This window comes from Rissa tridactyla, chromosome 24, assembly GCF_028500815.1.
Source record: "Rissa tridactyla isolate bRisTri1 chromosome 24, bRisTri1.patW.cur.20221130, whole genome shotgun sequence".
Taxonomy (NCBI): domain Eukaryota; kingdom Metazoa; phylum Chordata; class Aves; order Charadriiformes; family Laridae; genus Rissa; species Rissa tridactyla.
This window is the reverse complement of record NC_071489.1, coordinates 862042-887192: the sequence shown is the minus strand read 5'-3', so window position 1 is coordinate 887192 and position 25151 is coordinate 862042. Positions and strand designations below refer to the sequence as shown.

The following is a 25151-nucleotide window of genomic DNA, read 5'->3' as shown; positions in this document are numbered from 1 at the left end:
CCCCTGAACGGGATGAAACGCTGCAGTTTTAGCTCAGGGAGGGCCGGCCTGCCCCCTTCTCCCCGCTCCCCCGGGGCTGATGCTCGGGGGGGGTTCCTCCGGGATAAGCCACAAAGCCGAAAAAAAACCCACCCCCAAATTTGTTTAGCCGCGGGCAGGGCAAAACCAGCCCGTTCAACGCTGCGCTCGTGACAGCAGGTAGAGCTGCCGGGGGGTGGGGATGCGGTTCGCGAGGGCCATAAAGCTTTGAGCAGTGAGATCTGGGGCGTTGTTGCCCTCCGTTCCCATCGCCCTTTTTTCTTTCCCCTTTTTACGCCACCATTTTGTCTCTGGGTTTTCTCCTTCTCTCCCCCCCTCCTCTTGCTTTGTGCCGGGTCCAGGCCAGCAGCCCGCGTGCGAAGAGCAGGAGGATTCGGCGTACGTCTCCTGCCGTATCTCCGCGCTTAAAGCTAAAGAGAGTCGTAAAGAATTGTTCTCTCTCTCTCTGTGCCGGTTAAAGCTGGCAGCAGGGAGACTTATTGAAATGGGAACGTGCCCTTCTGGGCTGATGCCGTGGGCGGAAGAGCCGCTGCCGTTCCTGGAGGTACAAATCTGGGGAGAGAAAAGAGGTGATTCGTGGTGGCGTGACAACTTCTGCTGGAGATTTGGGCCCCCGGGCGGGCGCGCGCGGCTGGGAAGGACATGGCTAAACGGGGAACGGTCCGAAAAGAGCCCCGAGAGCTCTTAAAGCACCGGAAAACCAGGCTCCTGCTGAGATCTTTAGTTGACAAAGTTTCTTGGTTTAATGAAGAGAGATTTGGGGGGTGGAACCGAAGTGTGCTCGGAGGAGGCCTTTTGCTTTATTAACAAACCCCGTAGGTTTAAAAGTCAGACTGGAAATCAAGCGTAGGCGTGCGACTGCGATGCGAAGTCATCGCCGGAGTCGCTTCCCGAAGGCTGCAGGGGACCTTCCGCCGCCGGTTCGAAATCAAATGGGATGTTTTCCGCGTCCCGAGCGCAGCCCCCTGCGCTCGAACGGGGAGCGTCCCTGCCAAAGAGCCCGTGTTTTGTGCAGCAGGTCAGGCTAAACCATCCCAGGGATCCCCTTTGTGCCTGAAAACCTCCGTTGTTTTCTGCCAGATGGATTTTGGGGCGCAGCATTCCGGGCTCCCGGCATTACCTGGGCTCCTGACCTAACGTCACACAGATAAAACCCGCCTCGCTGGGAGCGGGGAGCTTTCGTTCTGCTTTATAGCCTGGGTGATGGCCAGGGAGATCATGACTCAACGTGTTCATACGGTGGAAAACGGGTCCCGGAGGATTCGCTTTGGACAGTGGTGGTTAACGATTAGCGCTCCCACGTAGCCGGCTGTCCAGGGATGCGCGTTCACGGGTTCCACAGCAGCAGCGAAGCTGCTCCGGTCGGCTCTTCCCCCTCTCACCACGCCGTATTTTTAAGATCTGCTGGTTCAGGGAGGTCAAACCCCTTCTGTTTTCCTTCCTCGCAGCGGCAATTCAGATGAGGACGGGCAAAACCCCGGGGCGGGAGGGACAGGACACGACCCCCAGGCAGGAATTGTGCAGAAATCACTGCACGCCTCTCCCCGCGATGGGTGCTTATGTACCATCGGTGCTTATATACAGTGGTCATTTATTACACAATTCGGAAATTATTCTCCCCTCTCTGAGTCGGCACTTTGCTTTGCAAAGGCGACCCGCGCCGTAGCGGAAAAGCCTCCGGACTTAAGGCAGAACCGAGGCCCCCTTTGCCGGGAGGGGAGTGAGGTGGTTAAAATGAATTTTCTAGCTTCTCTTTGGTGTTACAACCCAAACAGATCAGACTCCGACCCCGACTCGCTTCTTGAAGAACTGCGAGGAAGTGGGACTCTTCAATGAACTGGCCAGTTCCTTCGAGCACGAGTTCAAGAAAGCCGCCGAGGATGACGAGAAAAAGGCAAGGGGCGAAGGCCGCCGTCGCCGCAAAGCTCAGCCGGGCGCATTTTCGGGGGGCCGGAAGGTGGGGGGGCCGGTGCCGTTCTGATGAAAGGCATATGTTGTAGGGTAATGAAGTGTGGTCTCGGATTTAATACGCTGGCTTACGTGGGACTTTATTTTTTTAACTCGGGGGACTTTGGCTGGCTAGCCCGCAATCCGAGGCCTGGCGAGAGCGGATTTTGATGGTTTATTATGCCTTTGGCTTTTCACTTCAAAAAAATGGTGGGGGGGGGGGGTTGGGAGGAAAGAAAAAAGGCAGTACCCGAAATACCCCCCGCACCTTGGGGAAGGTAGATGCAGGAAAAGGACTCGGGACCTGAGCAAAAATTTCCTTGGGGAGCAAAATTCGTCGCGAAGGCGCTTTTGAAGGCGCGACGAGCGGGGAAGGGTTGGCGCTGAAACGGCGTCGCCGTACGTGCAGGCGGCGAGAGGGGCTGCGCGGAGGAGGCGAGGAGGCTTTTTTCTAACAAAGAGCTCCCTGAAATGCAAACGGTATCGATTCCGGGCTGCCCCTGCCAAACCTCGGGAGCGCAGGGGTCTGAAGGACAACGGGATCTCCTCGGATAGCAGCTAATTAAGGACGTTTTTTCCCCCCCCACCCCGCCCCTCACCACCACCACCTTTTCCAGGATGTGAGGAGCAGCAGATGCGTGTTGGGCTCTTAGACTGGCACATACATTTACTAAATTGATATATGTACGTACATACGCTCACAGTCAGCGCCGCTGCTCGGAAATAAACTGCAGGAGCGCAGCCGCGTAAATCTTCCGCGAGATGGGGAACGGAGGAATTCAGAATTAAAACGGAAAACTGTCTTTCACCCCCACCCCCCCCCCCCCGCCCCCGCTTCTCCTAATAACAGGGCTCTTTAAAGCATAAATTGATCTCTCTCATTGGTATGCTGCAGGGCCTTGCCGGGGCTGCCTGGCATTTTATGCTCTGAATTCCCTGCCTTTTGTTCTCCGCCGAGCCGGAGCGTTGGGGAAAAAGGTAGCTTTGGTTTTGCGGTTTCCCATATAAATGGGCCAGCAGCCCACAGTCTAGCTGGCCGTTTTATATCTTAAGACCACCCATCTCCTGCGCTCGGCTACCTAACGGCTGCAGCCGGCATCCTTCGGCTGCGAGAGATTTTTTCCTTTTATTTTTTTTGCTTTATTCCGACTGCAGTCGGAATATTCCTGCCGGCAGCCAGGCGGACGGGGCAGGGTGATGCTCGGGGTGGTTTCAGGTGTTAGGGAAGGCTTTATCCCTCCGAGAAAATCTCCGCTCGAGGTCCCTCGTCCCTCCCAGAACCCGGCCGGAGCCGCCTGCTGCATTTCTCGGATGCTTTCCACATTTGGCCGCATCCAGCCCAGTCGCTGCCGTTGTGTGTTTCGTCCTCCGCTTCCAAGGGTGGTCTCCACACCAGCATGTTAATTAAAAACATAGGCGCAGCGGGAGCTTCCCTGGAGGCGCTTTAAGTGGTTTGAAACTTTCCTGCATGTTAATCCCTTCTCCTTTGTGATTCCCAGTGCAACAGCTCTGCTTAAGAGGGCAGGTAAATGGTTACTGCCAAAGCTCCCGCATAAATCAGCGCGGAGGAGGCCGGAGCCGCTCCCCGCTCCAGAGCATCCGCAGATGCCCGGATTTTTTTACCCTCTTGCCGCAATTTTCCCTCCCTTGAGAGGGCTTAAAATGCAGCAGAGGAGGAGGTTCAGGTTAGACGTGAGCACAAACTGTCAGCAGCGGATGGGCGAGCGAAGGAAAGGGCCGGGACTGAGCGGGGAGGGAGAGCGGGTTGGACAAACAGCCATCGGGACTGATGTAGGGAGAATTCCTCCTGCCCGGGATGGGATGGAGGGAAGGAGGGAGGAAAGGATGGAGGGAGGGAGGGACTGGGCGGTTTGCGAGGAGGTTTGTTGGAGCCCAACCAAGCGCAGCATCCTGCGGTCAAGACCTGCTTGCCCGCTCCCCTACTCCGTCTTCTCCCAGGCCTTTCTCTTCCTCCATCCCAGGGAAGGGAGAGGGGGACGCTCGGGTTTAGTCCCCCACCCGCCTCCCTTGTTTGTCACCCTGCCCTTTCCCCGTCCCCCGGCAAGTCATTAACTGGTTAAAATGGGGCACGTGGCACTGCTGGAACCCCGGGTTGGTGGCAGGTTGCCAGGTTCAGGCATATGGTTGGGTTTTATTTTAATGGGGCGCTCATAGATATTTAATAACTTGCATGGCTCTTTGTTTGCTTTTGATAATCGGGCAATAAAATAATTCAGGCTGATTTATACAATGCTTTACAGCTCTTCTGTGAATGAAAGTGCCTTCTGTAACTCGCAGGCGTTTGGCTTTGTTACCTGTTCTCCTTAGCAGAGCCCTTTTCTGAAAAAAAAACAACCAAGCAAACCCCGAAAAGCACTAAACCACGGAAAGAATTGTGTGTGTGTTCCTGCGAAACCACAAAATGGTGCCATCTGGGGCAGAGACCGTCTTTCCTGGGCCTCCGTCTCCGTTTGGACGGGGCCGACGTGGCGCGGCACCGCTCTCCGCCTCGGGCTCCCAGATGCTACTTCAGTACAAATAAATAATAATAATTTGGCAAGAGCTCAGAGCTGTAGCTCTTCCTCTGGGAGCAGCCGAATGTTTCACAAACAATGTGAGCTAATTGTCCTTTCAATCCCTGGCTGGTTTTCCTTGTAGAGCGCCGGAGCCCTGGACATGTCCCTGCCCTCCACCCCGGACATCAAGATAAAGGAGGAAGAGCCGGTGGAGGTGGATTCTTCTCCTCCGGACAGCCCTGCCTCTGCCCCGCGGTCGCCGCAGAGCAAGGAGAAGGTAGGTCTCCCCGACTGTGCCCCGCGGAGACGGTGGCGATGAGAACAAGCTTTTTCTCCACTTGTGGGTGCCAGCGCCTGACTTGGGCTTGTGAGGTTCCCCTCATTTTAGAAAGAAAGAGGAAAAAGGTGTTCGCTAAAATACACATTTGCCGCCCTTAAGACTCCGCGTGGATTTGGTAACGCAGAAAGCCTCGCTCTTAGAATCGTTGAATGTTTCATGTTGGAAGGGACCTTGAAGGCCATCCAGTGCCACCCCTTGCCCTGGGCAGGGACACCTCCCACCAGCCCAGGTTGCTCCAAGCCCCGTCCAACCTGGCCTTGAACCCCTCCAGGGATGGGGCAGCCCCAGCTTCTCTGGGCAACCTGGGCCAGGGGCTCACCACCCTCACAGCCAAGAATTTCTTCCTCAGATCCCATCTCAGTCTCCCAAGAGTTTCGTCCTCAGATCCCATCTCAGTCTCCCTCTTCCAGTCTGAACCCTTCCCCCTCGTCCCATGGCTCCCCTCCCTGCTCCAGAGTCCCTCCCCCTGGGAAAGCTTTTCTGTCCGGGCCAAAGTGCCAAACAAGTAACACATCTTCTCCCAGACCGGCTCCGCGTCTCCCGGTGGGCCTGGCTGGTGACTCGGAGCACGTCAGTCCAGGTGACACAGTCTCCATCGGAATAACTTCCCGCTCTGGGGACGTTACCTGGGGTTGGAATGGTAATTCGGGAGGGGCATTATTTCCCAGTGGCTGCTGCAGGCAGCAGGAGTCGGAATTTCTGTTTCCCATTCCCTGCACTGACACCAAATCAGTGTGGCTTTGGGCAAGCCGCTCCCCTCCGTGCCTCAGTTTCCCTGGTGAAGGTGCCTTAATTTTCACAAAATTGCTTTTAAGCCACCAGAAGGAAGACACAGCCGGGCGATTACGAAGCTACCGGGTAACGGCGTGTCTCCCCTTTTGTCTCTTGATCCTCTCCAGGAGATCGCCTCCAAGCCTGTCATCATTTCTACGCCTACTCCAACCATCGTGCGTCCGGGCTCGCTGCCGCTGCACCTGGGTTACGACCCGCTCCACCCCACGCTGCCGTCCCCCACCTCTGTCATTACCCAGGCCCCCCCCTCCAACAGACAGCTCGGGTGAGTAGGGAGGAAGGCTTTTCTCCCGTACCGTCAGGCTTCCTGGGCAGTAATTAGGTACCTAAATAAGCTCCTTGATTGTCGGAACAACCGAGGTGCCGCCATTCCCGCTGCGGCTGTTCGGGCATAAGGGCCTCGTTGCAGCGCTGTCTGCAACAGCCGAATGGGGTGTAAGTGCAGAAAGCAGGAACTAATTGTCGTAGCGGAACGTAACGAGGCAAAACTCACCGCGGGGAGAAATTCAACCCAGTCCCCAAACGCGTTGACATGACACTTGGCTCCCTGCGATGGGAGCGGGGCCCGACTGGGGACTCCCCAGTCGCTTTTGCAGCCTGATGCGGCGGAGAGAGCTGAGCGAAACCGGCGGGTAGGAAATCGTCTGGATCTTTAATGGCTGTGGGATTTTCTCAGACAGCTGTTGCCTCTGAAGTGTAACCTCTCCCGCAACCTGCTGGCCTCCTCCGTGGTCAGCTTCTGCCTCGGGAGCTGTTTGTTTCGGCAGATCTAATGACCTGCTTCTTTTTGCCCCTTTAACAACCTGGAGCGGAGGCTCCAGAGCGCCGGCCGGGGCGGTTACGAGCCCGCCATGCCGTTAGGCAGCTCCGGCCCCGCGCATAAAAGGAAGGAGCCTGAAGGATGCAGGAAACACATTACAATGAGCCCTCAGGAGACGTATATTTAGCCCCACTCCTATTCTTTGGTGTCAGGATGCTTCTTTTTTGCTGCGGTCCTGGCCCCTTTCTAATTACCCTTGTTTGAGGCTGGCTCCTTACATTAACCAGCCCATTTTTTTTGCCTGTCAGTTCATATTTTTGTGTGTGTTTTCGCTTTGACCCTCTGGCACCATCAATCCGGACTTCCTGACGGCAAGTTTTAAATCCTGTCTTGAGGCATTAAGGGGTTAAGTGATTGTTCCCGGGGTTTTGAAAAGGGCATTATATTCCCTCGGTAACCCCTGCGCAGGCAGAGGCCGTTTGGACCCCAGTCCCCTTGCGCCTAGAGGCAGGGAAAAAATCAGAACCGGAGCAAGCCAGACTTTAATACGATTTTACGCGCCCTTCGCAGCCCACGGGGGTAGATCCCTCGCCGGGTGCGAGAGCTGGATGTGCTCCACGTGAAAACCCCGGGCTGCGGCTTTTGACGAGGGGCTGCGCGTCAGGCCCGCGGCAGACGCGGTGGGGTTGTCGGCGTGACAGAGATGGAGGGGAGGCTGTGACCTCCCTGTAACTCGGCTTGTTAGGCTGGGATTTTCAAAGCAGCCTGGAGGATTTGGGATGCCCAATAGAAATGAATGAGAGTCGAGCGTTCGCGTTCCCAAGGCAGCCTTAAAAATTCCAGCCTGAGTTATTGGCGCGATGAACTCCCCCCTCTGACCCGCATCCCCTGCTTCTCTCCACCCTGCCGTTACTCCGTGCCAGCGCCGTTTCTCCGAGGATCCCAGCCAGCCCGGCCTCATCCATCCCCTTCCCCGGGCTCGGCAGAGGAGGCAGCAGCACATTTTCTTTTCTCTCTCCCGCAAAGAGCTCCCAGCAGCTCTGCTTTTCTCTTCCCGGCTCATCTCTGCCTCCATTCGGCTCCCCGCTGCGCTGTGGTGAGCCGAGGAGGAGCAGGAGCTCAGCCCTTGCAGGGCAGGGACATTTTCCTTCCTCGGATCAGCTCCGGCTTTTCCTCCGCTCTCCTGGAAAGGCTGAGCCCGGAGGGTCAGAGCCGGAGCACGGTGGGGTTTGTGACGCTCCGAAATGGAGGCAGGGACGTCCCTGCCTTGTCTGTCCCCGCGTGCAGAAACACCGCAACGGAAAAAGTTCTTGGTATTTTTTAATTTGTCACAATTAGGCTCGGGCGCGATCGCCTCCCCCCTCCCAGCCTGCGGCGACGGGGCCGTTCCCCTCTCCCACAGCCATTGTCTGGGCAGACACACGCCAGCCTTGCGTCGGCTCCGTGTTTAGGAGGTTTTTCTCCGGAGTCAGAAGCGCATGTTAATGGAAAGCTAAATCCTTGCGAACCCTCTCCTGGGAGCCCGGCGGACGTGGCTCCCAGACCCAGAAGTGGGCAGGAGCAGCTGCCCCCGTCCCCGTCCGCCCAGTGCCAGGCTCAGCTCCTCATCTCCCCAAGGAGGAGTTGCGGCAGCCCCGGGATGTGCTTTTCTGTCCGTTCAGGTGGGCAGCGTGTCTCGGGGCTTTGGCAACCGTGGGGTTTTGGCTGGACAACGTACGCCCAAGGGTTGACACATCGTCACGTTGGCCACCAGCGTGGCTGCCAGCCCCGGGCGAGGAGCGGCCACCTCGGCGTGATGGTGGCACGTGGTGGCTGCCGCGCAGCGAGGCTGCGGGAGGCTGTTACTGGGCTTTGCACACACACACACACACTCCCCCCCCGCCTTGGTTTGGAACCTGCCATTCAGAAATGGGGCAAATGAGCCCAAATCCACTAAGCGCTAATTCCCGCTTCTGCCCTTGAGCTGGCGGGGCGGCTGGGAGAGCGTAAACTTCCAATAACCCACCAGAACTTGCATTGCTGTTTCTCCAGGTCTCCCACGGGTTCCCTCCCGCTTGTCGTGCAGCTTGCGAACGGACAGACCATGCCCGTCCTCCCAGGCCCTCCCGTACAGATGCCTTCTGTTATATCGGTGAGACAAACTTCCAACACAGCTCCGCGCCGCGGAGGAGGGGACGGTGCTTTTCCCCTGCCAGATATACGCAGACTGCTTCCATTTTGTAAAAATTAAAATATATCTCCCCCTCTGTGCAAGATACGGCTGGAAGAGGAGGAGGAGGAGGGGGCCCGGCTCTGGCAAGGTAGTAATAACGTGTCGATCACACTAGAGGGCAATAAGTCTGGAAAAAAACAAAGCCTTGCCTGGACAGATGGCTCATGCCATTGATCCAGGGCTGGGAACTGTAGGATCCCTGATTAGCCGCTTCCATTTGGAACAGCGTGCCTCAATTGAAACCATTCGAGCTTGCAGAGAACATGTTGGTCTTCGCGGGCCAGGAAAGCCACCCTAACCTCGCCAGCCCGCTTCAAGAGCTGTCGGAATATCAAGCCTTGCGGCTTGTGCTTTTTTTTGCGGACGGAGGATGTGGCGTGGGGCAGAACTCGGGAGCAGATTTGCCCGGTGGGTGGCTCGTACGTCTTTCCGAGCCCTGCAGCTCCCCACCGGGCAGCCCGCCTGAATCCTGCCTGTCCTGCCGGGCACGTTCTTTGGGGTTTTGAGCAAGCAATGGCCAAAACCTTCCGCCTCGGATAACAGGAACCTTGACGGCAAAGCAGGCAGATGCGCGGGCAGCTTGGCATAGCTCGTGGGCACGGAAACATCCTTGCGCCTTCCTGATGGTTTGAAATACAGCTTGTGTCTGTAGAGCTTTGCAACAGCGTACCTGGGAGGCTTATAAAAGCAAGCGCAAATTCTGGGTTTTTTTTTTTTTTCCCTGGTCAGTGAGGGAGAAAGCTCTCCGTGCGTCGGAGGGGATGCCGTGCCTTCCCCTTGGTGTTGCGGCAGCTTTGCAGTAGGGCTGGGCAGAGAACCAGAGGGGATTTCGTACCGTCCCTCCCCGTCCGCCCTCCCGTACTGGTGGGGAAAAGCCCCCTGGGAGGGAGGAGAAGGAGGGGGCTTCAGGGCTGCCCTCCCCCCTGTCCCCTGCGCTGGGCTGGGTGATTCCAAAACAGCCCCTGTGGCCACCAAAGGAGTGGCTGCTGGCCTTCGGTGACAGCAGGCGTAATTGATGGCGGCAGTTAAACGCCGAACGTTTGTCAAGATTTATAAATGTGCTCGGTCAGGGAATTATTACAGAGCCGCTCGTGAAAGCACCGCGGCTTTCCAAAACCCATGCCTTGCTTCCTCCCCGATAGCTGGCCCGGCCCATGTCCATGGTGCCCAACATTCCCGGTATTCCTGGGCCGCCCATCAACAGCAGCGGGTCCATTTCGCCATCAGGACTCCCGGTGCACTCAGAAGCCAAAATGGTAAGTGTCCAAATGGACGTCACGGAGGGTGTCGCGTCCACAGCGTTGTCCCTAAGCCTTCACTGGCTCCTCCAGGAGGATCTCCGTCTGGAGATCTTTTTCCCTGCAGCCTTCGCGAGGAGCCGCTGCTTCTCCGAACTCCTGCCCTGCGCCTCCCCGCACCGATAGCAGGTGTCGCAAATGCCACCAGGAATATTAGACTAATCAGCGCTGCGGCTCTGGCAGGCGGAGCGGGCACGCGATTGTCAGGACAAACCTCAGCCCCATCCGAAACGCGGCTGTTTCTGTAAAGCTGGTGCTTCCAGTTCCAAGATAACAGATGGGGTGGAGGTGGGCTTGAGGAGGGCAGAGCCAAGAGGAGAGATGTTGTGCTGTAATCCGAGGATCCTGGTAATGGCTTTCACGTAGCCCTCTTTAACTAAAAGTTTACGGAAGAATTTTCCTTTCCTGGCTCTTCAGGTCTCAAAATAGGTGCACGCGGAGGCGGGGGAAGCAAACCTAAGAGCAGCGAAACCCCCTGGGTTTTTGGCCGGGATGAGGTTGAGGGGGTTGGAAACCCACCTCCTACAGCTGGCACGTTGTCACTGCTCCCATTGCACCCCGGTTTGGTGGCCGCAGGATCTGTGGGCTACAAAGTGGGCTGAGAGATCTTAAAACTCGGGTCGAGGCGTGAAACAGCCATCCTGCCCCGCTGGCCTGTGCCCGGCTGCCCGGAGGAGGAATTTGAAGGCACGGTCTCGATCGCACCCGGGTCCTTCTCCATCCCGGGAGGACCCGGCTGTGGGTGCTCGAGGACGATGGGGCTCCGCAGCCTCTTCGGTCCCTGCTCTTTTTCGGAGGCTGCCAGCTGGGGAGCGGGTCGGTGCCAGTCGCAGCAGCAATTCTGGGATGCGGACACCTGTCCCGGGTTGGAAGCCGCTTTCTGTCTTTGGGTAGCCCAGATGGCGATGGCTTGCGCTTGGATTTGAATCAGCCGCAGTCTCTGAAGAGCCCATTCCCCGGCAGCCTGGCTCCTTGGGCGACGAGGAGCTGGTTAAAGCCTCGGCAGCGTGGAGAACGGGTCCGCTGATGTCCTTTTTTTCTCCTTCACCAGAGGCTGAAGGCCAGCTTGACGGCGTCTTCCTCGCTGAACGGCAGCAACCTGGTGGTGGGCTCGGCCAGCACGATGGTGACCGCGCGTCCGGAGCAGAGCCAGATACTTGTCCAGCACCCCGATGCCCCTTCCCCGGCTCAGCCACAGGTTTGCTGCTGCTCAGCCCCCCGCGTCGGGCTGCGGGTTCCGTATTCCTTCCTCGGGGGAAAGAGGAGGAAAACCTTGCAGCTTCCTGCTTTGCAGAATGGGTTAAAACCCTTGTTTTTTCGGTGCCGCTTCAGCACTGGTGCTCTCAAACACCACCGGGCAGAAAACTTTCAGCGACGTGTTAATTTGCTTGACAAGGTCTGGAGTTTCGAAAAGAATATTTCGCTCTCTTTTCCCTGCTCAATTACTGGGGTTAAACGCTCCCCTCTTAGGCAATCAGCTCCAGCGGCTCCTGCCAGCTCACCAAATGCCAGCCTTCCATCAGGATCGCCACCTGCTCCGTCGGTTAGATGGGCTTCCAAAAGTTTAATATCCATATGCTGCCTGACAGCGAGTACTGAAGTGTAACTGCACTCCCCGATGGCGGCGGTGTAATTACAGAGCCCTCGCAGAAGCGCGGCCACGGCTGCGGGACTCTCTGCCCTCCCTGACATTTCCTTTGTTCTCCCGAAATAAAACCGGGAAAGGGGCAGCCTTACGAAATCTGTCTGTACCGCCGGCCTCTGAGAAGCGTGTTTAGCCGAAGATACTCGGGGAAGATTGAACCCAAATTAATTGTTAAAGCAAATCGCCCGCTTGAAAACCGTAGTTTGTGCTCCGCGAGTGAGCTGCTGAACCCAAGCGGAGCCAGCGCTGGGATGGAGCGCGGTTCCCTGCATGGGAGCGGGATCGCAGCCCTGCGGCCGGAATTCTCCTCCGTCGGCGCCTACGTGGGGGAATCCCCCACGTTGTTACAGCGCGAAGTGCTTTTTAAAGTCCCTTAAGAGAAATTAAAAGGAGATTTTAATAAAATCTCCTCCGCGTGGTTGTTTACCACGTTAGCTCCTCGGCCCGGAGCAGGGGGAAACTTCTGCTGGCGGTTCCGTGCCATTAGCCAACTGGAAGAGTTTGGGATTTAACCAATTCCCCTGACATTCACACCTTCCCCCCGGGTTCGGGATCTCGGAGGGTCCATGTGGATTCACACCTGGTTTTGCCGGGCTGGGCTGAGGAAGGGCTGCCAGAAACGCCTGTGAAAGGCGCTCTGTCCCCAGCCCCCCCTCGCAGCCAGGGCAGCCCTCGGTGTCCCCCCTGCAGCGTGCAGGGCTCTGGCCGCTCCGAGAAACCAAATCCCTTTCTGCCCCAGCCGCGGGAGCTGGCGGCTGCTCTGCCAAACCCCGGTTACGATGATGTGTGTCCGCCTGCCTGCGCCGGAGCTTTTTTTTTCCCAGTATCTGTCTTTTATTTGCCCCGTCTGCAGGTGTCCCCCGCCCAGCCCACCCCCAGCACCGGCGGGCGACGGCGACGCACGGTTGACGAAGACCCGGACGAGCGCCGGCAGCGGTTCCTGGAGCGAAACCGGGCTGCGGCCTCCCGCTGCCGTCAGAAACGCAAGCTCTGGGTGTCTTCCTTGGAGAAGAAGGCCGAGGAGCTCACCACCCAGAACATCCAGCTGAGCGTGAGTATGGAACGCGGAGCATAAGCACAGCCCTTTTTGCCGGTGCTGGGACCCTCGCTCCAGAGGGAACATCTTAGAATCATCGAATTGTAGAAAGGTTTGGGTGGGAAGGGACCATAAAGATCATCTCGTTCCACCCCCCTGCCCTGGGCAGGGACACCTCCCCCAGCCCAGGTTGCTCCGAGCCCCGTCCAACCTGGCCTTGAACCCCTCCAGGGATGGGGCAGCCACAGCTTCTCTGGGCAACTTGGGCCAGGGGCTCACCCCCCTCACAGCCAAGAATTTCTTCCCGAGATCTCACCTAAATCTCCCTCTTCCAGTGTAAAACCCTTCCCCCTCGTCCCACGGCTCCCCTCCCTGCTCCAGAGTCCCTCCCCAGCTTTCCTGGAGCCCCTTGAGGGACTGGAAGGGGCTGGAAGGTCTCCGCGGAGCCTTCTCTTCTCCAGGCTGAACCCCCCCAGCTCTCTCAGCCTGTCCCCACAGCAGAGGGGCTCCAGCCCTCCCAGCATCTCCGGGGCCTCCTCCGGCCCCGCTCCAACAGCTCCGTGTCCTTCCTGTGCTGAGGGCTCCAGAGCTGGACGCAAGACTCCAGGTGGGGTCTCCCCCGAGCGGAGCAGAGGGGCAGAATCCTCCCCTCGCCCCCCTGCCCACGCTGCTGGGGATGCAACCCAGGCTGTGGGGGGGTTTCTGGGCTGCAAGTGCGCGTTTCATGCTCGTGTCGAGCTTCTCACCCACCAGCCCCCCCAGGTCCTTCTCCTCAGGGCTGCTCTCCAGCCATCCTCCGCCCAGCCGGGGTTTGTGCCTGGGGTTGCCCTGACCCAGGGGCAGGACCTTGCACTGGGCCTGGTTGAACTTCAGGAGGTTGGCAGGGTCCCACCTCTCCGGCCTGTCCAGCTCCCTCTGGATGGCATCCCTTCCCTCCAGCGTGTCGTCGGCAAACTCGCTGAGGGTGCCCTCAGTCCCACTGTCTTCCCTGTGCTGCGGAGACAACGTGCCTTTGGACGCCGCTCTCCGGAGCAGGATTGCTGCCTCTGCGCCGAGATTGCACCCCCTTGCTTCTCCATCGTGTCGTGATGCTTTGAGCCTGAGGGGAGAGCCCTTCGGTGCTCTCGTTTCTCTCCCTGTCCCCCTCCAAAGGGCTCTGCCTCCGCCCACCGAGGCAGTGGGAGCGTCGCCAGCCTTGGGAGCAGAGGGCGGAGACCCTGGGAAGCAGGGTGGAAACCTCCCCTCCGTGAGGGAGAACTTTCTGCTGGCACGGGGACAGCGGGACCCGTCCCAGTTCCCTTCCCTGTGTGGTGGACCGGGAGTAGGGAGGCTCCGCAGGCGCAACCCCGCAGCTGGTCTGATTTTTTGGGAAAACTGGGTTTCCCTGGCTCGCTGGCAGCACCCGCTGTGTCCCTGCCAGAAACACGGCACGTCTGAAAACACGAACTTGACCTCCATGGCTGTTAGCCCCCTTCTCGGTGCCCTCAGCGTTGGCCGAGGGTCGAAGGGTCTGCAGAGACCCACCTCGTGTCCCTGCTGGGCTTGTTCTCTCGCCGCTGGCTTGCGACTCAGGCCGGGGGATTTGTCTCAATAGCACCGATCGTGGTATTTTTATTTTCTCCCCAAGATAAATTACAGAAACTGCTTCCTCGGGCAGTTTTGAAATACAATTGACGGGGTTTCAGCTGTTTCTCCAGACGTTTCAGTAGAAGAACCGTATAAATTTGAGGGGAAGCAGACCTGGCTTACAGAAGAAGCTCACAGAGGTACTGAGAGCTTGGAGGGGCTCGGATGTTCCCTGTGGAACGCCGGAGTGTCCGACTCAAGCAGTCGGCACTAGCAGGAGGGCTCAGGCAAAGAATATATCCAGGGTTAGGTGATGAGTACCGCTGGGGGGAAATTCCCCAAACCCAGCCACTTGGTTTGGTGTCGTGGGGCCGGAGGCGCCGCAAATGAAGAGGACAAATGCGAAGCTCGCGGGGCACGTTGCTGGAGGCCGCTGTCGAGTGACGCGTCCGCGCCTGTTTGTTTTTCAATCTCAGAACGAAGTCACACTACTGAGGAACGAAGTCGCTCAGCTCAAGCAGCTCCTGCTGGCTCACAAGGACTGTCCCGTCACTGCACTACAGAAGAAAACACAGGGCTATCTCGGTGAGTGAGGACTTCTGGTGCTCCTTCCGTTAGGTCTAGGCGGATGAAATCCGCGTCAGATGTAAACGAAGGGATCCTTCGTCTTCATCTCAGCTCCGTCACCCTCCTACCGCGCCCGGCCGGACGGGACGGACCTTGGTCCTGCGCCTCCTGCTGATACGGGCGCCGCAGCCTCCCTGTTGAGGAGGGTCGCCCAGGCGGGACCGGCGGATTTGCGCAGCAAATTGCCCCTTTAACCCGGTTTTTGTTTTAAAGATCTCACAAGCAGGCAGTGAGGGCGGCCCCCGGTGCGAAGGTGATGGCGAGTCTCCCTCTGCGGTGGGGGGGGACGGACATCCGTGGCCCGGCCGCGCGCCGAGCGCTCGATATTCGCTTTGAAGTTAAAAAACTGTCGCTGCTCTGAAAGCAAAGGCAGAGTCAGGAAAGGCCGGACTCTATAAATGCCATCATGGGGCTCTATATCTCATTCTCCGCAATCCACATCGAATTGGCTCGGGTTTGGAACGGAGAAAGCCTCTTTTTTTATCTTCTTTTCTTTCTTTTTTTTTTGTTCCCCCCCCCCCCACCTCTTTTGTCGATGCCGCCTATTTCATTATAATCAACCCGGGAGCTAAACGTTACGTCTGGGTTCTCATGCCATCCCTGCGATAACCGTTCCGCGCCGCGGTGTTTGTGCAAGGGCTTCGGGAGGATGCTGGAGTCCCCTAGCGTCGTTTCGATTTAACGGGAGGAGAGGCAGGGATGGAGGGAGGGGGGAAAAAGGAAAAGGGGCGAAAAGAAAAGCCGAGAAAATCCGATGTCCTTCCCTTTTGTTTCCTGCTTCCCATCTCCCGGGTGTCTGAAACGCTCCCCGCCTGTGTGGCGAGGCGCAAATCCATGTAAACTGCCGCCGCCGGTTTATTTTCGCTCATTACCGTGACTTGATTAATGCGGTCGTGAAAGCCCTCGCTGTCCCCCCAGCCCTCGCAGACAGGTGTTGGCTCCACGTCCAACGCGGGGAGGCGACATGATTTTTCCCTGTTAACTTCCCGAGTTTACAGTTCCTATTATTATTCCTCGCAATCTTGGCTACTCCGATAATAGGAGTTCATCACACATCCCAATAATAAAAAACGAAAATCACACCTCCCTCCCTGTGCGTTCCCCACCCCCCCCCTCCCGCCAGCCATCCCCGGCTGCCTTTTTTATTATTGAGATTTGCGACTAAGCAGGTCCTTAAACAAAAATGCCAGATTCCCTCGATGGAATTACAGCTGCCTCCTGTACAGTTGGGTTGTTTTATTTGCACTCCCTTGTAAATCTCCTTTTTGGGGGATGCCAAAACCCTTCTGTCGCTCTGCTCGACCTTCGCTCTCGCCGCCGAGGCCGCGTTCGAACCCGCTGTGCCGGCCGCAACTCGCGACGTAGGCCCAGCCAAGGTTTCACGAGGGAAGGTAAAAACCCGTTTGGGAATGGGAATATTCAAGCACCTGGTAAAAAACGGCCCTAAAATATATTTTCCCCTGCCCGGGAAGGTCGTAAACCTTTTCTGTCATTTTTTTTCTTTTGATTTTTTTTTTTTTTTTTACCCCAACCCACGGCGTCGCGGGGTTTTACCCTCTCGGCGCGGAAGGAGTCTCCCCGCTCACGCCGTTATTTTGCTCTTTTAAAGGAAGGTGACCGCGTCTTCCCCGTAATTCATCTGGCCAAGTGCACGGGAGGGAATTTCCTCCTGACATCTGCGGATAATGAGTGTCTGCCCCCGAAAGAGAGAGGGCTGATTGCTCTCTCGCCTTGGCGTTTGATAGGTCGCAAATTATCCTCCCGTGTTGGAAGCTCTGCCCTGGGCGCCGGGGGCTGTTGGTGGGAGAGAATCCAAAGTTTTCGGGAAAACGAGCCGCGTCGCTCCGAAAAGAGCGCAGAGGAAGGTCTTTGCCTTTGTTTGCCTCCCGTCCCTTCGGTCTTGGCTTCGCGTTAACCCGAAGAAACCGAGCACGCAAACAGTTTGTGACGGGCTCTAATTGATTTTAATGTTCTAGAGAACAATAAAGAGCAAACCAGGTAATTTATATAAAAAATGGCCCCTCAAAAAAAAAAAAAGAAAACCAAACCCTCCCCCCATGCCTTTGCAGACCAACAGATGGTGAGGACGCTGAAGGAACGATTCAGTCTCTGGGCTAAATGGCCTTGAACCAAGTACCGCGCCAGGGAACGGCGTGGAGGAAAGTTCATTTGTTATAACGAGGGAACAGATTTATTAAGGCTTAAAAGGTTAACACCGGCTCCGCCATCCTCGGCGCGGCGCCTGGCCTGCGTTCCGTAAGGTGGGGCGGCATTTCTCCCAGGGAGGGGGACGGCGGGTCGTTGATGTCCCAGCTCTCCTGGCTTTTATTCCCAGTCCTCCCTCGCTTTTGCCAAACAGCTGCTTGAGGAGGTTGGTGCTGTGGGGGCGGAGGGGGGACGGGACCCCCATCTCGGTGGGGGGAGCTGGGATTCGGGACCGACCTCTCCCCTCCGGGCCACTTCGGCTGGAAAGGTGAGCGTTAAATAAATACCTGACCGATTTCTGCCCCCTCTCCGAGGCCGAAGCGTCCCGTCGCCGCGCTGCTCGCGCCGGTACCGACTCTCTCTAACCTGATTTTTGTCTTTTTTGTCTTTTTTTTTCTTTTTTCGGTTTGCCATCCCCTTCTCCCCCGGCCGAGCAGAGAGCCCGAAGGAGAGCTCCGAGCCCAGCGGCTCCCCGGCTCCCGTCATCCAGCACAGCTCCGTCACCGCTTCCCCCAACGGCCTCAGCGTCCGCTCGGCGGCCGAGGCGGTGGCCACCTCGGTGCTGACCCAGATGGCCAGCCAAAGGACAGAACTCGGCCTGCCCGTCCCCTCCCACGTCATCATGGCCCCACAGTCGCAGTCTGCTGGCAGATGATGTCCCCGCCGGGGGCGAGTGACACGGAGCTCACCGCAGCCGCACAGACTGGCCACAGCCGAGTCCCCCCGACGAGGATTTTTATTTCTTATTTCTTTTTTTTTTTTTTCTTTTTTTTTTTTTTTTCTTTTTTTTTTTTTGGTTGTTGTTGTTCTTGTTGGTTGTTTCTTTTCAAGTGAGTTAAGGGCAGCTACGGCGCTTCTCACGCTGCCCCTACGGATGCGCTGCCCCCCACCCCCTCCCCCGGCCCCCGCGGGACGGCTGCGGGTCGAGCCCTTCGCTCGCCATCCTCCCCTTCACCGGCCCCTCCAGGCGCGGCATCGGCCCAACGCGCTTCAAAAAAGCACCTCGAAAGGTTCGCTTTCAGGTATCGGTCCCATTAACACTAAACCTCCGACGCTCGGTGGATCCCCGTGGCGCTCTCGCTCTTTTCCCCCCTCCCCGTCCTTCCTCCTCCGCTGCCGGCAAAGGAAAAACGCGGCTCTTGGGAGGCTGTGACATTTAGTCGTGCTGTCGAGGTATTTTATTTTTAACGGCGTGCTGCTGCTTCCCGGCATCTGCTCCCCGCTCCGCTCTCGCTCCCTGAAAACGCCGCACCTTCGCACCAGGGACCTTCTTGAGCTCGGAGGTGAAAGGCGTCGGGGTCGGTCTCGGCACGCGCTCAACGCCAGCCATGCTTTTTTTGGACACGATGGGAGCGTATTCGGCACAAATCCCTTTGGAGAGGGGGACGCGGGGCCTGGCAGCCCGGGGGGAGCGGAACACACACACACACACACACAAAGGTGTTCCCGGTCGCGGGAGCCACCGGCGTTGAGGTGCTGCTCCCGTTCAGGGGGACGCGGCGGCTGCTGGAGAGACGGGAGCGGTTCCAGCAGCGGAGGGGCTGCGCTCCGTCTTCCCTACGGTAATTTGGTGCTTGATCCGCCGCCTCTGCCGGGGCCGGGGCAAAGGTGCTCCGCGAGGGAGCTGGAAGGAAGAGCCATCCCAGCAGGCAGAAATAACGGGAGTCCCCGAATCCGTCGTCTGCACCCGCCTTTGCCAACAAATCCCTTCATTTCCAAGGATCGTCTCCTTTACGCCTAACCTCGATGACCTTAATAACAGTGGCCTTAAATCAGGAATCAGTTGCCTGTTCCGAGGGGAGGGAGCACAAAAGTCGTGTTTCTGTTTGCCCGGTCTTTTACCTCTTCTTCGGGATGATCTTCCGCTCTCGCTGACGGAGCCTCCGCTGCTTCCCAGACGGAGCAAAGGAAGGATTCCCAGAGCTTCCAGTTTCCTAGGGCTGGTTAAAAACTCGGCGTGGCTGTTGAAGGACGCTTGGGATGGGGGCGGTTTTCTCACCGGGCGGGCGCAGCGTCCGCGGGTGTCCCTGTGCGCTGCCCGTGGCTACCGCTGGCCCCGGGCGAGCGAGCCCAGTCGGTGGTTTGAAAGCGGGACGGGGTCCGGTGCGCGGCCGGGCTCTTGGAAGGAACCTCGGCACAGCCCGTGGAGCTGCGTCAGCCCCTTCGTCTTCCTCCCCCCCGCCGGGGGGTCCCTCCTCGCCCGAGCCCTCGCCCACCTCAGGTTGCACTCGCCACTTTTCAGCCAAGTTTGTTGGTCAAAAAAGCGATTTTCTTTGGCTTATCCAGACTTGGGAAAGGTTTTCCAGGGACAGCAAAACCCAAAGCGAAGTCGGAGCAAGAAACTTGCTCCCGTTCGGGACGGGGGAAGTTCAGCGGGTTGGTTTTCCTAGCGGTGGGATCCGTTTTCTCCCCCTTCCCTTTTTTTTTTTTTTTTCTGGCTTTTCCTCCCATTTCTCGGCCCCGGCGTTCCCTGGGTTTGGTTTGTTGGGACGCGGTGCCGCTCTCCCGCTTTCTCCTGCTCATCTCCAGCGCCGTCGGGGGGTGGCTTTGGCCCTCGGCGGTTTGTGCTGCTGGTTCGGATCCCACGTGGCCCCCCCCCGACCCCCCCCCCCCTTTTTTTTTATTTCCCTAAAGCCGTTTCTGCAGGGTCTGTGTGTTGGGAGATGTTTGACTCGTCCTCTCCCGACGCGGTCGGTGTTTCCGCTGTGCGAGGAGGACACGGAGGCGGGGGGGGGGATTTCGGGATGCGATGGGGGGGGGGTTCAGCGCAGCGGGGGGTCAGGACGTTATTTCTGGGGGGGAGTGCGGGGGCCAGGGTTGAAGGCGGAGGGTTTGCAGGAGGTACAAGGTCCGTCCCGGCTCCGCTCTCCCTCCTGGCGCTGGGGCGGGTTGTGGAGCCGCGACAGGGAATGGCAGAAACGCTCCTTCGCCTGGCCCAGAAAGGTGGGAAAACGCCCCGTTTTTCCCAAAAGGGCTTTGCTCCGGTCGTCAAATCCGACCGGTTTCTTCGGAGGGGGAGTGGGGTGTCTATGAACCACGCGTCTCTCTTTCTTTGTCCGGGAATAGCAGGAATGACAAAAACGTGTTGGGAACGCGTTTGCTTCGTGGTGGGGTCCCGGCGCCTCGGTTGGCCGCGGGCGGTTGGGCTCCAGCAGCTCCCCGGCTCCTCCCGGGACACCCCCCCATCACCAACAACCCCCCCGGCGTGGAAAAACCCAGCTGCCGAGGAAAAAAACCTTCCTTGGGAGGAAGAGGAGAGGAGGAACCGAGCTCTGGGCCCGGTTCCGACCGTTTGTGGGGACGTGATGGGTGAGGTGAGGAGCGGCCGGAGGCGCCGCCGCTGAGGAAGAGCTGCTCCCGGCTGCGACGGGAATGGCGAGAGCCAGAGCCGCTAAAGCCAGTTTTTCCGAGGAGATGATAACGCCCTGAAAAATCCCGGAGCAAAAGCCTCGCAGAGTTGCTTTTCCCCTGGAAAGCGGATTTTCTCCGCTTGTTCTCTTCAGGCAGCTCGGAGGCTCCCAGCGGGGGCTGGTCCCGCTCTGCGCTTCCCTGGGGACGCGCGTCTCTCTCCCGCGTTTCTTGACGGAATCGTGGCCCCGAGATCAGAAAAGGCTTTTTCTTCTCCCTTCCCTTGTAGACTGAGAAGGTTTTTTTTCCTTCGGGAAACGCCGCTGCCAAAATAAACCCCAAGCTTCCACCCGCCAATGCTGGGGAACCCTCAGTCCCTGTCCGGCGCCCCGGTTTTATCCCGTTAAAGGGATGTAGAGTCACGGAATGGTGGAATGACAGAATTTAAACCCGCTCTCCCCCCACCCTCAGCGGGGGTGAGGAGGGGGGGACGAGCACCTGGCCCTGGCTCCGCCGGCGGTTGGAAGGAGGGAGCCGGGGGGCACCCAGCAGCGTCCCCGACCCCTCTCCGTCTCGCCTTCGGGTACGAAAATCCCCTTTGGTGGCAGAGCCGAGGTTTCCCCATCTCCCGCCGAAGGGCTTTCCCGGCCCTCGCGGCTCCACGGGGCATGGTGACGGCGGGGTGACAGCGGGTGGGGGGGGGACACGCAGAGAGGGGCTTTGCTCCCCGTCCCCCCGTCCCACACCGCCGTCTCCCCGTCACCTCCCCTCAGTGCCTTGCCAAAACCCCGCGAACGCGGTCGGAAAGCTCCCAACCCGGGCGGGAATCATCCGGGAACAAGTTGCTTTGGCCCAACCTTTCACGTTTGATTCGGTTTTACTTTTTTTTTTTTTTTTTTTTTTTTAATTTTTGGGTTAAAACATCGACAGGGTGGCAGCTTTCCCCTGTGTGTCGTCCCCCCCCCCCCCCGATTTCGGGCGATTTTTACCCCAGCGGCGTTCCTAGTCCTGGCACCGCCGCTGCCGGAATCGGGACCCGGGACGGGTTTTGGGTCCCCATTTCTCTTGCCGACAGTGGGGAGGGAGACGGATGGTGGGAAGCAAGACCCCCCCCCTCCTCTCTCCCTCCCCCCCATCCCTGGGTGAGGAAAGTAGCCAAAAACTCCCCCCCAGCGTCACCCTGAGCTAACGCCCCCCCTTCCATGAGCGGTGACCCCCCCCCCCCTCCATGAGCAACGGGGGGATTCTCCGGTCCCGTCCCAGCGCGATGGTTACGAAGGAGGACACCCCCCACCCCCTCCATCCCAGAGTGAGGAAAGTAGCCAAAAAACGCCCCCCCGCCATGAGCGAACGGCGGGGGGGGGGATCCTCCGGTCCCGTCCCAGCGCGATGGATGGGGGTCCCGAGCCCTAAGTGTCACTTTTGGGGGGCGCACGGGTGAGGTTTGTCCCCTGTGGGGGTCGCAGAGCCCGTCCCTGACCCTCAGAAGGAGCCGAAGGTCCCCGCGCCGCCGCGGTGACGCTTTTCCAGCGGGAGGGGGGACAGGGCTGGCTTTTGGGATAACTCCTGGCAGAGGACGGTACGGAGAGAGTGTGTTTTCCAGCATTTCCGCGCTCACGGAGCGGCCACGGGGCCGTGTGGGGCTGCCCAGACCGTGGGGGTCCCGGCCGCTGCCCGGATGGGGCCGTGGGGGTCTCCTCCCGCCCCCGGGGGGGCCTTTGGGTTCCCAGGGCTGGAAAAAAAAATCCCCCTTGGAGCATCTCAAACCGCTCCTGAGAAGCCAAACTGCTGCCGGGCTCCAGCCCCACGGCGTCTCCGTGGCCCCCCCCGGGGCCGGTTGGGTCCCTGGGCCGGCACGGCGGGGTTTCGGGCTCGGTGAGCGCTGGGAGGGGGGGGGACTGGTTTTGGTGGGGAAAACTGGACTTTTCTGGCAAATGGGTGACACGAGGGTCCCCCGTGAGGACGCGCGGGGTTGAAGGTGGCTTTTCCTTCATCCCGCGCCGGCGCAGCTCCCGCTCGAAGACTCGTGGAATGGTTCTAAGCGTAGAAAAGCCTTCGCGGGGGGCTTTGGGTTGGGGCAAAAGATCCGGATTTCTGCTCTAGGGTGGTTTTTTTCTCCTGTTTTTCCGAGGCTCCCGCGGGCCGGCAGCTCCCGGGCACCTGCACTTTCCTCGGCCGCGGTGCCTTAACCCAAACTTTTGAATTCCGGTGGTTTTCGCTCCGATGCCTGTCTCCGTGTTGGGACCCTGGTGGGGTCTCCTTCCCCCCTCCTGCCCTGATGGATGGGGGGGGTGGGGGGCAGCGATATTCGGGCTCCCCGAAACTCCCCCCTCCCCGGGGTTTAAATGTCACTTTTTGGGTGTGATGGGGCTGGGGGGAGACGGACGGTGGCAGCGGCGGCCGATGGGGGTCAGGGATTTTACGGCTCCGTCTTCGCTATAACGTCAAATAGAAAGAAATGGCTGAAAAACACCCCCCCGGGGGGGGGGGGGGGGGTGGTGCCGGCCCGATGCCGAACCCCGGGAGGGCTCGTGGTGGCGGGGCGGGGGGAGCTCCCTCCTCTCCCTCCGCCGGAGATGAAGGTCTGGCCGCCTCCAAATCCCTTGGGATTGGCGGGGGGTTCGGGGGGGGGTCGGTACCGCCTTCCCCCCCCCGCCCCCCCCCCCAAAACCACCTCCTTGGTTCCGCGTTTCGATGGCTCAGCCGGGAAAATTGTCATTTTTGGACTCGTGGCCCCTTTTTTGCGCCGTTTGCCCCCGGTTCGGTGCCCAGGCGGGTTCCGGCGGCGCCCACCGGCCCCGGAGGTGACCGAGGGACCCCCCCCCGAGGAGGGTCCCGGGTGTGTGTCTCCCCCCCTCCCACCCCCACCCCCAGCTGCTTTGACGATCAATAATGGAAAAAGCCAAGAAAAAGGAAACCCCCCCACACCCCCCCCCCGCCGAAAAGCGTAAGCGCGCGGGTGTAGTATCTATAGACCGTACATATTATGCGTATATGCAGCCCTATATAGCCCTATAGCCACCCCCCAACGGAGGCGCAGCTCCGTACGCAACCAAATGGTTTCCCGGCTCTCACCCCCCCCCCACCCCCCCCCAACCCCGGGACCCCCCCCCACCCCCCCCGGGCCCCGAGGGACCCCCGTCCCCATGGGCTCCTGTGAGCGGGTCCTCACAGCCCCCCCCCCAGCGGGGGCCCGGGGACGCGGGGGGGGGGGGGGTGTGGAGGGGGGGGATGCGGAGGTGGGGGGGGGGTGGGGGGGACACACACACGTCCCACGTCCCACCCCCCACCCCCTTCGGCCGCGTCGTACCAACCATGTAACGGTGTAACGTGCCTTTTATTTATGCTGCAAATATCACATTAAAATATTACCCAGGAGCCGGTGGCTGCCGCCCTCTGCTTCGCCGGGTGCCACGCGCTTGGGGACAAGCCCGGGGTCACCTGTCCCGGGGACACCCTTGGCCGTCACCCGCCCGGGGGACACGGTGTGGTTGTCACTGGGCGGTAATGGTGGGGGGGGACGACACAGGGCTGGAGGGGACAACACTCAGCCGGCATCTGGGGGACACCGGCTGCCATCGGAGCTGGCTGGGGACACCATGGGGCTGTCACCCACCTGGGTGGCACTGCCCGGCCATCAGAGCTGGCTGGGGACATTGTGTGGCTGTCACCCAAATCGGTGATGCCATCCGGCCATCAGAGCTGGCTGGGGACACCATGGGGCTGTCACCCACCTGGGTGATGCCATCCGGCCATCAGATGTGCCCGGGGACGTTATGTAGCTGTCACCCACCGAGGTGGCACCGTCCGGCCACCAGAGGTGCCTGGGGACGCCATGGGGCTGTCACCCACGAGGGTGACACTGCCCAGCCATGAGAGCAGGCTGGGGACATCATGTGGCTATCAGATGCCATCCGGCCATCAGACCTACCTGGGGACAGCACAGGGCTGTCACCCGCCTGGGTGACACCATCCGGCTATCGTATGTGCCTGGGGACATTATGTGGCTGTCACCCACTGGGGTGGCACCGTCCGGCCATCAGGGGTGCCTGGGGATGCCATGGGGCTGTCACCCACGGGGGTGGCACTGCTGGGCCATCAGAGCTGGCTGGGGACACCGCGAGGCTGTTGCCCACCTGGGTGACAGCATCCGGCCATCAGACTTGGCTGGGGACATGATGTGGCTGTCACCCACCGGGGTGATGCCATCCGGCCATCGGACCTACCTGGGGACAGCGCGGGGCTGGCACCCACCGGGGTGACACTGCAGGTGAGCCAGTTTCGCGGGGGGGGGAGGACACGGGGCCGCCGCAGTGGTCCGGGCCCCCCGCCTCGGGCTGCGCGTTTGGGGCGATTTCGGCTGAATTTGGGTGCGAGGGAGCGGGTGAAACCCGCGGGGGGGGGTGTTGTCCCGGGGAGCGGCGGAGCCGGCGCCGCCCCGTCGGGGCTGCAGGAGCGCGGCGCGGCCACCGGGTGGCGACAACGAGCCGCGGCGGAGCGGCCGCGGGGGGGGGGACTGGGGGTCCCGGTGCGGGACGCGGGGGGGTCCCGGGAACGGAGAGGCGGGTGGGGGGGGGCGGGGGAGGATCCTGGAGAACGGCTCTCGGGGGGGGGGGTTCAGTGCACTGGAGGGGTCCCGGTCCGGGATGGGGCGAGGCCGGGCTGCGGTTCCGGGGAGTCCCCCTCCGGGTTCGGGGGTCCCGGGGACGGGCTGGGGCCGGGGCGGAGTTGGAGGTGGGGGGGGGGGGAGGTGTCCCGACGGTGCGGGCGGCCCCCGGTGGTGCCGGTTGAGGGTCCCGGGCGGAGCGGGGGCGGGGGTG

The 25151-nt window shown here is 59.7% G+C and overlaps 1 protein-coding gene across 11 annotated transcripts in view; it reads left to right on the top strand.

Moving 5' to 3' along the window:
* LOC128901278 (cyclic AMP-dependent transcription factor ATF-7) overlaps window positions 1–18469 on the top strand; it is a 70139-nt gene extending 51670 nt beyond the window's left edge. For all 11 annotated transcript variants that reach the window (XM_054183161.1, XM_054183165.1, XM_054183163.1 and 8 more), the window contains 9 exons: window positions 1815–1933; window positions 4645–4779; window positions 5742–5899; window positions 8426–8525; window positions 9749–9862; window positions 10956–11102; window positions 12403–12600; window positions 14628–14736; window positions 17421–18469. In XM_054183161.1, the coding sequence (XP_054039136.1) occupies window positions 1815–1933; window positions 4645–4779; window positions 5742–5899; window positions 8426–8525; window positions 9749–9862; window positions 10956–11102; window positions 12403–12600; window positions 14628–14736; window positions 17421–17638 (1298 nt within the window). In that variant the 3' untranslated portion in view covers window positions 17639–18469. The remainder of the gene's footprint in view (window positions 1–1814; window positions 1934–4644; window positions 4780–5741; window positions 5900–8425; window positions 8526–9748; window positions 9863–10955; window positions 11103–12402; window positions 12601–14627; window positions 14737–17420) is intronic.
* The last annotated feature ends 6682 nt before the right edge of the window (window positions 18470–25151 follow it).